The sequence below is a fragment of the Toxotes jaculatrix genome, chromosome 12, assembly GCF_017976425.1.
Source record: "Toxotes jaculatrix isolate fToxJac2 chromosome 12, fToxJac2.pri, whole genome shotgun sequence".
In the NCBI taxonomy this organism is placed as follows: Eukaryota; Metazoa; Chordata; class Actinopteri; family Toxotidae; genus Toxotes; species Toxotes jaculatrix.
The window spans coordinates 6015141-6027479 of record NC_054405.1 but is presented as its reverse complement, the minus strand read 5'-3'; the positions used below and the strand labels follow the sequence as shown (position 1 = coordinate 6027479).

The following is a 12339-nucleotide window of genomic DNA, read 5'->3' as shown; positions in this document are numbered from 1 at the left end:
CTGGCTCTTGTCACTGCAGCAGAGATCAGTGTTTGTCCCCCGAGGCTGCAGCTCTGCACTCACACAGAGGCATTAACATGAGCAGCAGGTAGGCAGCGTGGATTAGAGCCCTTTGAGGTGAGAGTCCTCCCCTCATGTAAAGTGTAAATGTATTCTCTGGGGCGGCATCACACCTGTTGATCATTAGAATGAAAGAGGGGCTTTTATTGGTGTGTTAATTATATCAGCTCTTTTCATCCACTTTACTGCTCTGACTAAAAACTGGAAAATAAATCAGGATCGTCCACTTTACTCCGCTGTGTGAAAAACAGCTTCTTTTGTTCGAAATTCAAATGAGCGTCAGTGGCCTGAGATACTCTGGTATACATCAGAAAGCATTAGCTTTCAAACATCACAGTCGTATCTTGGTTTTCAGAATGTCATACAGTGAGTCTCAGCTTGTGACAGCATGTTAGCTGATGGGAGCTCAGATATGTGCTGGCACATTATTTCCAGTGAATCTTATTCCCATGATTCACTTTGTTTCCTCTGGGTGTTCTTTGAAATGTGTGTGGGCACACTAAGCCTTCTAAGAACACAGCAGCTGTTTGTATGGATGGATGTTCAAATCAAGGTGTCACTGTGTTACTGATTTCTAGTTGGTCTTAACAAATACTAAACAATTAATTAAATCAATTGTGAGTGTTCAAAAGTAATAGTGCTATAAAATTCTACCCACTGTCTGCAAGATGGAGTTGGACTTTATCGCCATCTGTTGGACATTTCATATTAAAGACTGAAGGGCTCAAACTGCGTGAACATTTATGAAAATATATGCAGAAAGCTATAACTAATTTGACATTCATATTTCTGAAATATAGAAATATTACAAAATCTGTTTTTTTTCTTTGAGTTTTTTTTGTAGAGGTCACTGCTGGGTTACAACATCTCTCCCTGTTGTCAAATATTAACAGATGTGTTTGAACTGTCCAACATTAAATAATAGTCCTGGAGAGAGTGAAATATTCTATTCTAGATTATCCATCATATTACAACCAATGCTTTTTTGAAAGTTCTTTTTTTGTAAACAAAAAAAAGACACTGTGTCTTCACTTTTCACATTTTGTGTTGTAGATTTAATTTTAAATGGATGAAAGAAAAAAAATGTAAGTAAAGTAAAAATATGCTGTCTCTCATTACCAGAAGTATTCAGACCTTTAATTCAGGACTTTGTAAAAAAGCTCATTTGGCAGCAATTAGTCATTTTGTCATTATCCATTACTTGATTTCTAATGTTTTTATGCACTTTAGTTTAATATCACGATGATACTGATACAGGAAGTAACAGAAAAAAGCTGTTATATTTTTACCTTCTAAATTCCTCCATGCTTCCTGAGCTTTTCCTCATCACACTGTAAGTATGGTTTGACATTTGTTCTAATCAGTGTGGAGTTCACAGATACTTACCTCTCACTGTTGTTGCTATGGCTGTAAGGAAGGACAAACCACACAATCAGCAACACACACACACACACACACAGGTCCTTAGGCTGACTATGTGTTAGACTACACAGCTCAGCTTCTGACTAACTGGAGGACAAACAGGCTTGCTGGCCTGAGATCTGAGGAGCTCATAAGCAGATGGTCATTTTGCTGTAAACAGAGATAAACAGAAGCAGGTTTGCTCACGACTCAGACGGCGTCTGCGCTGCGAGCCTTGCTGCTGAGGAAATGTACCCTCTTGTTATCACTGTTGACCAGACACCTGAATTTATATGAAGACAAATAAAAACGAGAACCATTTCAAAGAGGTATTTTGTTTAAAAATAACAGTACAAAAAGGCTTCCAGTATTCGTGACAGACAGTTCAACAATAATTACAGTTTACAGCATTCAAAAATAACATTTCACGAGTGAGCCACTTTTAGGAATATGCCAACCATTACTTATCATATAACCTGGTAGAAGTGTTTTTCGTTTAACTTGTCGGCGGCACAAAGTGTCTTCTTTTTTTTAAGGTTGGTACATTTTCATATTTCATTTTATTTTGAGCAGCAGATTCATCTTGGAAACATGCATGTTTTATAAGGCTGGTGAGGCATCTGAATATTCAACATGTTGCTTTGGTTTGAAATGTAAATCTTCCAGAGGAGTGTCAGTGATTTTGGCTGAATGTACCATTTCTCTCTCTCTCTCTTTTTTTATATTATGTTAATTATTAACAGCCACTTTGATGTGTCAATATAAAAAAGAAAAAAAAAAAATCATTTCGATTTCATTCACTTCCATGGGGCTGGAGAGGCATCTGGGTGACAGTGATCAAAGCTTGTACAGTTCAGTTATAAAATCTACTCTACTATGTAAGAATGTCGGTGAGTGTGAGGTGACCAGCACCTCCAGTCTCTGCTCAGTAGCTGAACATCTGCTGTGCGGAACTGTTCTGCTGCTGTGGGGTGGGCGGCTGGCTCTGGCTGGGTCGGCCTGGCTCCGGGCCCTGGTTCTGGGCCTCCTGATTCTCCCCCTGACTACCCTCCACGACGGGGGTGACTTGGCTCCCCTCGGCCGACGGTACGGGTCTCCAGGCCAGAGTTGAGGCCTCCAACTGGTGGCCCATGGGATTGACCAGAGTGGTAAGGTTGATGAAGTGGGCAACTGAATGAGGTGCTGCGCCTCCGCCGGGACCCACCGTCTCTGGGACGAGCTCAGCAGGACGGTTGTGGAGCATGGCGGAACCGCTGACGGTGTCGAAAGTGACGGTGAGGATGGAGTTGTCCAGTGTGAGGGGCCGGTCGCTGGCTGTCAGGTGGCCCACAGCTACAGGCTGCAGGCTGGTGAACTGGGTGGGGGCGTGGCTGGTGATGGGCGTGACGGTGATGTTGGTCAGCCCCACCGAGCTGTTCGGGGAGGAGGCTGATGGAGCGCTGGGGTCGGCGAGGACCACCACCTGAAACAACAGCAGCACAGGTCAATTAGAGAAACGCAGCTCATCAGCTGACGGGAAAAAATCACTTCATTTTCATTCATCTTTTAAGTTAATTGTGACGTGATCAGTGACGTGCATGCGTATTGTGACAACAAAGCAGCAGCTTCTGTGTAAATCTTCACATGTACCTGCTGGATGCTCTGCACAGCAGAGCTCGTCTCGGTTTCGTCACCGACAATGACTGTGTTGTATTCTGCCATGGGATCGTGCCTCGGCTCAGTGAAATCCACGAACTCGTCGGACTCGGACAGCTCCGGCTCAGCTGGAACTCTCTGCTTCTTCTTGGGGTGTCGGAATTGTCGGCTGGGCCTCTCCTGAGACGTGCCATCTTTTTCCAGAGTCAGAGTGGACTGAGGAAGAAGGTTAAACATTTCATGATAATGTGTATTTGGTGACATTGTACGATTCAGATGAGATTTTGTTCAGTTTGTCTTGTTGTGTGCTAAGGTATGTGTTCTGCATCACTCATTTTATTCGAACCTGCACAATGCTGATAGAAGAATCATTGATTGTCGAAGTTTCCTGAAGGTCATCGAACTCATCGATTCTCACAGACACCACCTAGAGGCACGAAGGAGAACGGTGACAGCTGAACCAGTCTACTTCTAGGATCTGACAGCAGCTACATGGATCGTTTCCTGACGGGACTCACCTCGGGGTGTTTGCGTCGCAGGTGTCGGTTCATGGACGCGCGGGTGGACACCTTGGTCCCACAGAGGTGACACGACTGGGCCTCCACCTTCTCATGGGTCAGGTGGACATGCTTCTGCAGCATGTACTCTGTCAGGTACTTCTTATCACAGGTCGCACATGTCCACGTCTTACCCACTGCAGAGGGAAACAAGGGTCAGTCCAGCCTGTTAAATTCACAGAATCTGCACACTAATGGTGGGAGTTTGTTACATTTACAGCTTTGACCTTAAAGGCTCTTTCCTTCTTATACAGACTCTTTATATGGAGTCGCAAAACTGACGAAATATAGTAAAACCAGCCAACCCATCTTCCACCCTTCAGCTTTGGAGCTTTATAGTAAACATGTCCTTTAATTTTTGAAAGGCGGTTTGGTATTTTTATGAACTGCTGGCTGCATAAATAAGGCTGCAAATTCACTTTGCACTCCATGTTGCTGCCTCTGAACATACCAGGGCAAAAGAAAAAAAAAGCAAAGCAAAGCAAATTACAGGCTCCTGTGTTCAGCTTGTAACTGGCCTCTAACAGTCGGTGTAACAGGCTGAGCAGTGTGTACCAGCCCGACATGAGAAATGAGAAACTTGCCTGTGTGGATGAGCTTGTGTGTCTCCAGAGTCGTCCTCTCACTGAACGTCTTTCCACACAGCTCACACATGAAGTCCTTTACACCTGCAGGTACGACAACACACATCCAGTAACATGACGGACTCTCAGTGAAGTTTGGGTGAAAAGGAAGTAAACAAATCAACAGTCATGTCCACTCATGAGACCTATTGAACATACTTGTTCCTCACACCTATCATGGATCTGTAAACACCCACTGTGACTCACCTGTGTGTCTCTTGTAGTGCTTCAGCATGTTGACCTTTTGGGCAAACTTGCGATTACACGCCTTACACTCATACTCTTTGATGCCCTTGTGAAGCTTCATGTGGTGCCTCAGAGCGTGTTTGGTCTTCATGCCTGCGCAGGGAAAACATTTCCTCAACATGGCAATGACCCAAACATCAACTGCTCTATGCTGATGCTGTCGTTTACACAGTGGTTAAAAAAAAAACAAACCTTTCCCACACTCTGCACACAGGAAGTCTCGGATGTCGTCGTGAACCCTGAGGTGCTCCTTCAGCATGTCTTTCCTTGCGAACGATTTGCCACACTTGTCACAGCTGTGGCTCTTTACCCCTGAATGATCACACACACACAATACACAAGCTTCAGACATATATGTATGTATAAAACGTATAAAATGTCCATCTGATACAGTGTACTCCTACACAGCAACATCGTACTTCCAGCCTCCATCCCCCAAACTATTAAGGACAGTGTCATTCTATACTCATGTTTATCTACAATAGAAAAAAATTCCATTAATATTAGATTCTTTTCTTCAGTATATTCATCACCAAGGCTCTGGGTTTACAGGGACTGTATAAAGGTAAGGATATTTTTTCTTTACAACATTTAAAATGATGATAGAAGCGACGTGTGATCATGTGAGTGTCTTTGTTTAAACACCTACTCCAGTGAACTTTCAATGGTTCAGGATCACACAAACACAGGAAAGCGTTTTATACAGAGATCTGAGACTGTAGCTCACCCGTGTGGATGATCTTGTGTCTTTCCAGGTTACCGATACTGTTGAAGATTCGGCCACAAATCTCACATGGATGGATGTACCTACAGGACACATGAGCACATTTGAAATGTTTACAGTAAATCTGTACTGCAGCTGGTTAATTTCATATTTCAGAGTAAAAAGGGATTCACGTGGATTCTCATCTTCAGCACACAAAATAAAATACTGTTCAAAATATATAGAATATCGTGTAAAACATATTACAGTACAAAACAGAGCTCTGCTAACATTCTTGTCTCCATCATTATCTAATGTCTCAGCCTCGTACAAGACTGAACAAACACAAAAACCACAACCAAACACATGAGCTGGAACATGTTCCACACTCCTCTGTGTTGCTTCCTGCGGTCTTACTTCTGTACTGCAGGGTCGGGCAGCTGCTCTCTGTGGATGACCAGGTGAGCGTTGTACGTGGCTTTCAGTGCGAAGCGTCGGTTACAGATCCCGCAGCCGTAGCCTCTCTCCTTGTGCTGCTCCATGATGTGCTTCAGATACTCTTTCCCCTTTGCAAACGACAGCTGGAGACAAAGATGCAGGAAGTTCGTGTATACGCGTGCGATTGTTAGCGACAAACAAAGATATGTGCGGCTCCTTGATGCAGGTCACACACTTTATATTACTTAAAACTCCATATGTATCAGAGGGTCGTCATAGTTCTGATTCACAGGTTTGTGAACTTGACCTGCAACACTCTGTTCTAACATTTTATATTCTAAAATTTACTCCACACCAACCCTCTGAATGTGATTACAGATTAATAAGTGGGTGGAGATAAAGGAAATAAAGTGAGTGTTGAAGTCTGCAGGGCGTCTTCATGACTGTGAGGACGAAGCTTACCTGACATTTCTTGCAGTTGTACTTGTGGTGATCCGGATCATCCTCCTCTTCATCGTCGTCCGTTTCGTCGCTGTTGCCCGCTGAGATGCCGATTTTCTTGATGAAGCCTTCTCTCTCCTGCTCGTCCATTAAGGCGATGTCCTGGAACAAGAACCGCTGTCTGAGATGATTCACGTCAATGACAGCTAAGATCCAGAGGCCGCGTCAAATGAAGCCTGTATGATCCAAGGTGCTCTTTGATCATCACAGCGACGCGACTGCTCTCATCTCCCACTCTTTCATCTAACATGGTGTATGAAGGGCATTTTAGTCTGTGTGACAGCTGCTTTATTTTGTTGACTGGTAAAAAACTAGAACTAACACTTTAATTTGTCCAGAAATGGACTAAATGTCCACGGGACAACAGCAGCACAGTGTGTGCTTGTGAGAGTGAGTCTTTAATCTGGACTTTCCCCGGATGTTTCTGCAGATTTGACACTGGTCTGTAGGTTTTACTGCTGCAAATCCCGGGTTTGGTGTTGAAACTGATTCTCTGTGTCCTGACGTGACAACAGAACAAAAAGCTGCCAACTCGTGGGTCAATGCAGCAAAAGCACCGACAACTGCTGACGCTGAGGAGCGGTTGATGACACAGGACGGGCACCAGATATTATTTGAAATGGGATGCATTGAAAATAACGTGTTGAATATAAGAAGACAAAGTAAGTAGCAGGATGTGCAGTTAAAAATTTCCTATAGCAGGACTATCAGAGTCCTTACTGTCTCACCTTGAAGTGAACGTGAATGTGGTCTCGAAGGACGTCCACGCGGAAGAACTTGCGGCCGCAGATCTCACAGGTGTACTTCTTATCACCGTGAGTCAACAGGTGCTTGTTCATGTTACTCCTGCAGGAGAACACCTGTGCACACAGACACACACATGCACGTCACTGATCACGTCACTGGACACTTAATGTCTGACCTGCCGCCGTTAATCTGAGCTGCTGTGCAGAGAGCTCACCTTGCCGCAGATGGGACAGGGTGATGGCTCCTTTCTGTACTTGGTCCCTTCTTCTCCATTGGCTTCCAGCTCCTCTCGCTTCATGTGCTTTGGTCCTGTACAGATGCATTATGGGTTTAGTTCAGCAAGAGTTTGGTATAGAAAAAACATGGTGACATGCAACTAGAGGTGTAGCTTGATGCTGGAGCTCTTTACACTTCTATGTTACATGTGGCTGTGGCAAAGAAAACTAAATGAACTTGTGTAAAAGTGTTTTTTTTTATATATATATATACAGTTCCATGTTTTTCTTATTCAAACGTTTTTGTGGTGATGCAAATTCCAGAGCATCGACAGCGCTCGACATCGAGTGCACAGGTCAGAGGAGAGAATGAAATGAATGAAATGAATGAAAGAATTCTTAAAATGTACGGAGACTATTTTAATTAAACACCTTCCAACCAGCAGATGTGTTTACGCTGCCATCAAATACCGAAGTTTAATGTGCCTGAAGCAGGAAGAATGCTGGAAATGACTTGATTTATAAAAGAATGTGATTGAATCTGACAGGGTCTGTTGTCCACAGCTGCTTTATACTGTATGAACATCTTCTCCCTCAGTTCATGAAATCCCTGCAGCATCTGAAGGCAGCAGGACGAACATGTCAGAGCGCAGTGCCATCACGCACGGCACCAGGCTGATACAGAACAACCACACACACCTCAACACGCTTCCGATGGGTCACTGGTCAGGTTACTGGGTTTTATTTATTCTGTGCATCATGGCAAAGTGACTGAGACCAGTGATCTGATTGGTTGAGAGTGTATTCAATAATAATAATTATAATAATTGCCACACTTGCACATGATTAAAATAATCCTATGTCATCCAAAACATGGATGACGCCATTAAACATGAAGTAAATACACCACGGGTTCAAGGTTTTAGAACATCCCCAAAAAGAAATCATGATAAAATCCAGCTGTCTGCTCTGGTGCGACTCACCCACACCGTGCCTCCTGTGGTGCTCCTGCATCACGTCTTTGCGGTAGAACATCTTGTTGCAGATTTCACAGGAGTAGAGCTTCTCGCCGTGCTTCTTCTTGTGCTTGGACAGGTTGCTATTGGTGGAGAAGAACCGTGAGCAGATGTCACACTGGAACGTCTTGTCATCTGGAGACGGAGGAAAATGAAATCAGTGAAAATTAAACAGGATCAGACCTTTTTTTTTTCCCCCCAACAAGGGCTGAAAAATGCAGGGAAATAATTTCAGATTAAACAAAATTAAAAGACTTGTTGATGCAAAAAACAACAACAACAACTAGGTCCATGCTCTGTGGTACCTGTCCGGCAGTTGTGGAACTTTAAGGCATTTTCCAGGCGAAAGGATTTCTCACAGGTGTTGCATTTGTATTTGTACTCCTGGTCAGGCTGTTGGATGCACATTAAAACAGGACGTTAAACAGCAGTGCAGGTAAAAACCTTTGAGGTAACGAGCAGGTTGGAGTGTTACCCACCATGTTCTTGCTGTGCTTGTAAGAGATGTGCTGCTTCAGACTCTCCTTGCGGCTGAACAGCTTGTCACACTCATCACACTTGAACAGCTTGTCACCTGGGAGGACACACACGGAGGACACTTCATCACTGCACGTCCCTTTATGCTGAACCTAACTTGTATGTTTGAATTGTGTGACTCTGCAGAAAGACACGATGAATTCAACGCTCGCGGATTTGAAAGCAAACGTTAGCCTTTTAAATCCGCACGTACCGTGAGAGCGGATGTGTCTGTTGAGATTGCTGCTGTTCTGGAAGACCTTATTGCAGAGAGAGCAGCGGTACACCCTCTTGTGCTCTCTGGCTTTGTGTCTCTTCAGGACAGCCCCGCTCTCCGGAGCACTGTCTGCTGCGTCTGCTGCTCCTGCCCCTGCTGCTGCTCCTCCTGCTGCTGCTGCTGCTGCCTCTGAGGCCGCCGGCTCCGAGGTCTCCACCGGGGGCTTAACATCTGCACACATCAGGAATCCAATCTCAAAGAGAGATCTACAGTAGATGTGGCATTGGATGATTTCTGAGCCCATGTGCACCTTCTATGTTTAGCGTGTAGAACAGCTGAGGCTGATGGGAATTTCATTAGTTTGTAGTTTTGTTTCAGATATGTGGTCATAACCCTGCTCCTTCTAATACCCACTCCAGGTATCTGATCGGCAGCATTTTCCCAGAATGCCATTCGGTAGCCTCTGCAGGATGTTCCTTATTGCAATGTGTTCAGTTCAAAATTGTGCGACACACAACATTGTGTACAAAGACAGAGTGGCAGTGATGGTGACAGTGCAGTGACAAGAAGGGAACAAATTCTTTTTTCCAGCAGAAGAAAAAAGTGAGAGCTGCACCTGTTTTCTGTGAGTGAAATGCATCAGCTCGTCCCTCTGCCTTCACTGTGATGAATTTCTGTCACAGATCCTGATGTTTATGGTTGACAGAGCCTTTACAGCTGTTCAGCCATCTGTCTACATGTTGTCAGGCAAGTTTGGTCCAACATAAATCAGAGGAACAACTTTCTAAACTGTTTATTCTCACCTTTGTTTTTGCTTGTGGTAGCTGTGGCTCCAGGCCTGCGTCCCTTAGCTCTCCTCCCTCGGCCCTGTCCTCTTTTGGGGCCCGACTGAGCTGCAGGGGGGCCGCTCTCCTCCTCGTCAGGGCCGACCAGGCTCTCCTCTTGGGGCAGGAGTGGGTCGACTGGAAGCGCACTTACTGTTTTCACCTCATCAAGATGACTCAGCATGTTGCCTGTGATCAACGGAGGGAAGCAGGAGATTCAGAATGAGCCACCATGACACAGCGTTTCTTCAGTTTAGAGGTGTACTGAAGAGCTGCACAGTCAGGCTTCCACTCCTGCTGAACTCACAGTGGATCACAACGATCTAATGCAGCCGAATGCTTTAAAAAACAGAAATTACACTGAACTTTATTAGTATTAGTAAATATTTCTAAGATGCAGCGACTGGAGCAGTGGATATTGGGCTTACCTGTGTTGTTTTCTTCAGCCACTGAGGACACGTGGGATCCAGTTTTCTCTGAGGTCTCTGTCTTAGCAGATGAAGACGTCGTATCTGAGAAGAAGAGAAGCAAAACCATAAGATACAGTTCACATCTACAAAAAGCAATGTGGCTGTAATGTCATCTACCTGGCGGAGGTGGTGGTGGCTGGAGTGGAGGCTTCAGCACGGGCTTCTCCATCTTCTTGGCGTAGAAAGCTCCATACCAGACCCTTAGCTCTGTGCCTGGGAGCACATCCTGGGAAACGAACAGCAAACATGAAAACCACAGCAGTCTCCTATCAGAAAATAAGTGGAGGTGTCATGTGTGGGACGGACGCAGGTACCTGGGAGGTGTTGAAGTACACGTCATCGTCCTGCTGGTAAGCCGTCAGATTCTGGTGTTTGTGGTCGGTCGCAGGTCGTACCAGCATCATCCAGTTGCAGTCTTCTTCACTGCTGGAGTCAAAACACACCACCAAACCATCCTTCTGGAAGATCTGCTCAGTGGGGTAGGGAGGATTAACAAGCAAGGACGTGAAATAACAAAGTACACAATCATATCTATTCATATGAAAAAAAAACAGCAGAGTGTTTCTCTGTACAAATAAACTTGGTCAGGATTTATCAGGCTCCACCTTCAGCGGAAACGCGCCTTCCTTCTCCAGGTGAGGGACCCTCTTAGCCTCAAAGGGACCGAACCGGGTCCTCTTGACCAGCCGGCGCAGCACAAACACCCCCTCCGCCCCGTCAGCCACCTCTCTGATCTCCAGGCTGTTTGGCAGCGATGACCTGAGCCAGGACAAGAACAACAGTGTGTTTACGTTATGAAACAGCAATAATGCAAAAATCAGTTTCCAAGTACTTCACCTGGTGTCACCTGGTCTCTGTTATATTTTCAGGACCATTTCAAAATACAGTGTGTATTTGCCTGAAGATGCAACTTTAACACGTGGGATGGAAGGTGTCTAAGTCGGCCATCTGCAGCAGTGGGCTACTTACTCACACAATCTCCCTGGAAGGTCTATTATATTAATAACATGACACTTGTAAAGGCTTTGTATTTTCAAACCTCAGACACACACTCCCAGCCTCCGCGAGGAGCCTACAGTTTACACAAGGTTCTGTGGATGGATCAGATCACTGGTTTGGCTGCAGTCAGACACTCTGAGCTGTCACTCACCGAGCTCGGCTGAGGACGAAGGAGTCCTGGACGGTCACCAGTGGTCCCAGTTCAGGACACTCAGAGTCATGGTACTGGCCACAGTCCTCGCACCCTGTGACACACACACACACACCTGTCATTACAGCCTGATCCCAAACTCTGTCACACACACACACACAGAGCACAGTGACAGCTGGATTCATACTCACAGATGAGCTCATCTGGCGTCTGCTCAGCCATTATTCTAACCTACAAACAGAGGAAAAGAAGCAGCTTTGTAACACATCACAGACGGGGACACAAGGGCCAGGACAGGACAGGCTGATCAGGAGACATGTCCCACAGATTTCTGAGAAAAAGCTGCAGTTACATAAAGAAACTACTTGTAAGAGTGTGTTCAAATGTAGCTAACTGAACTCGAACTTCCGAGCCTGCACACACACACACACACACACACACAGGTTTAATGTGGGACACATGACTGTATCAGACCTCCCGGCTGATCAGTGTCTTATATCAACAATAACAGCTTTTCGGTGTAAGCCACTCAGTCGGTGCACGCATGTTAACGTATGCAGTCCGGGTAGGAGATGGGATCCGGGATTTGAATCGTTCCCAAAGTCTAGCCGGGTTTTAACTCCGATCTGAGCGGCTCCTCTTCACTAAACTGTAACAAAGAACAGTCGGCATGGCGGATGGACCGGAGACGCAAACCTCCAAACCGGAGTCGATGCTCTTCAGCGCCCAGCAGTCAGCGGTGCAGGCGGCTCAGGGAGACTCCGAGCGGACAGGACCAACCAGCTGCACCTCTACTACTGAGCTGCACCGCCATTTAGTAGAAAACGGGTGTATATTTATAGGAAGACACGTTACCTTTTCTGCAAAAGACCCTTCATTTAGCGAATCCTGACTCCGGGTTCCAATCCGCTCCAGAAACGGCGCAGGACCGGAAACGAGCCGCGCCGAGTGCATTATGGGGGCTGTAGGCTCGTCAGGATGTAAAACGGCTCTATCAGTCATTAATTAGGTAGTTTAGAG

General features: G+C 45.5%; 1 protein-coding gene across 1 annotated transcript; it reads right to left on the bottom strand.

Moving 5' to 3' along the window:
- Window positions 1-1786: 1786 nt before the first annotated feature.
- On the bottom strand, window positions 1787-12273 carry prdm15 (PR domain containing 15). Its single transcript, XM_041050779.1, has 24 exons — window positions 12175-12273; window positions 11511-11550; window positions 11320-11413; window positions 10775-10928; window positions 10484-10636; window positions 10287-10395; window positions 10128-10211; window positions 9679-9888; window positions 8873-9106; window positions 8622-8716; window positions 8448-8535; window positions 8110-8277; window positions 7126-7220; window positions 6893-7024; window positions 6126-6266; window positions 5643-5806; window positions 5250-5329; window positions 4715-4834; window positions 4484-4615; window positions 4238-4321; window positions 3615-3790; window positions 3443-3523; window positions 3091-3312; window positions 1787-2923 (listed from the first exon to the last, which is right to left on the bottom strand). The coding sequence occupies exons 1-24, from the start codon at window positions 12271-12273 to the stop codon at window positions 2387-2389; spliced, it is 3492 nt and encodes a 1163-aa protein (XP_040906713.1). The 3' UTR covers window positions 1787-2386.
- Between the last annotated feature and the right edge of the window lie 66 nt (window positions 12274-12339).

Bases quoted from the DNA above. Each gene is read 5' to 3' on its own strand.
- prdm15 (XM_041050779.1), bottom strand. From the start codon at position 12,273: ATGCACTCGGCGCGGCTCGTTTCCGGTCCTGCGCCGTTTCTGGAGCGG. The intron at 10,212-10,286 runs GTAGATGACATT...TCTTCTTCTCAG, and splicing joins GCCACCACCACCTCCGCCAG to ATACGACGTCTTCATCTGCT. The intron at 4,322-4,483 runs GTGAGTCACAGT...TCGTACCTGCAG, and splicing joins GCACTACAAGAGACACACAG to GTGTAAAGGACTTCATGTGT.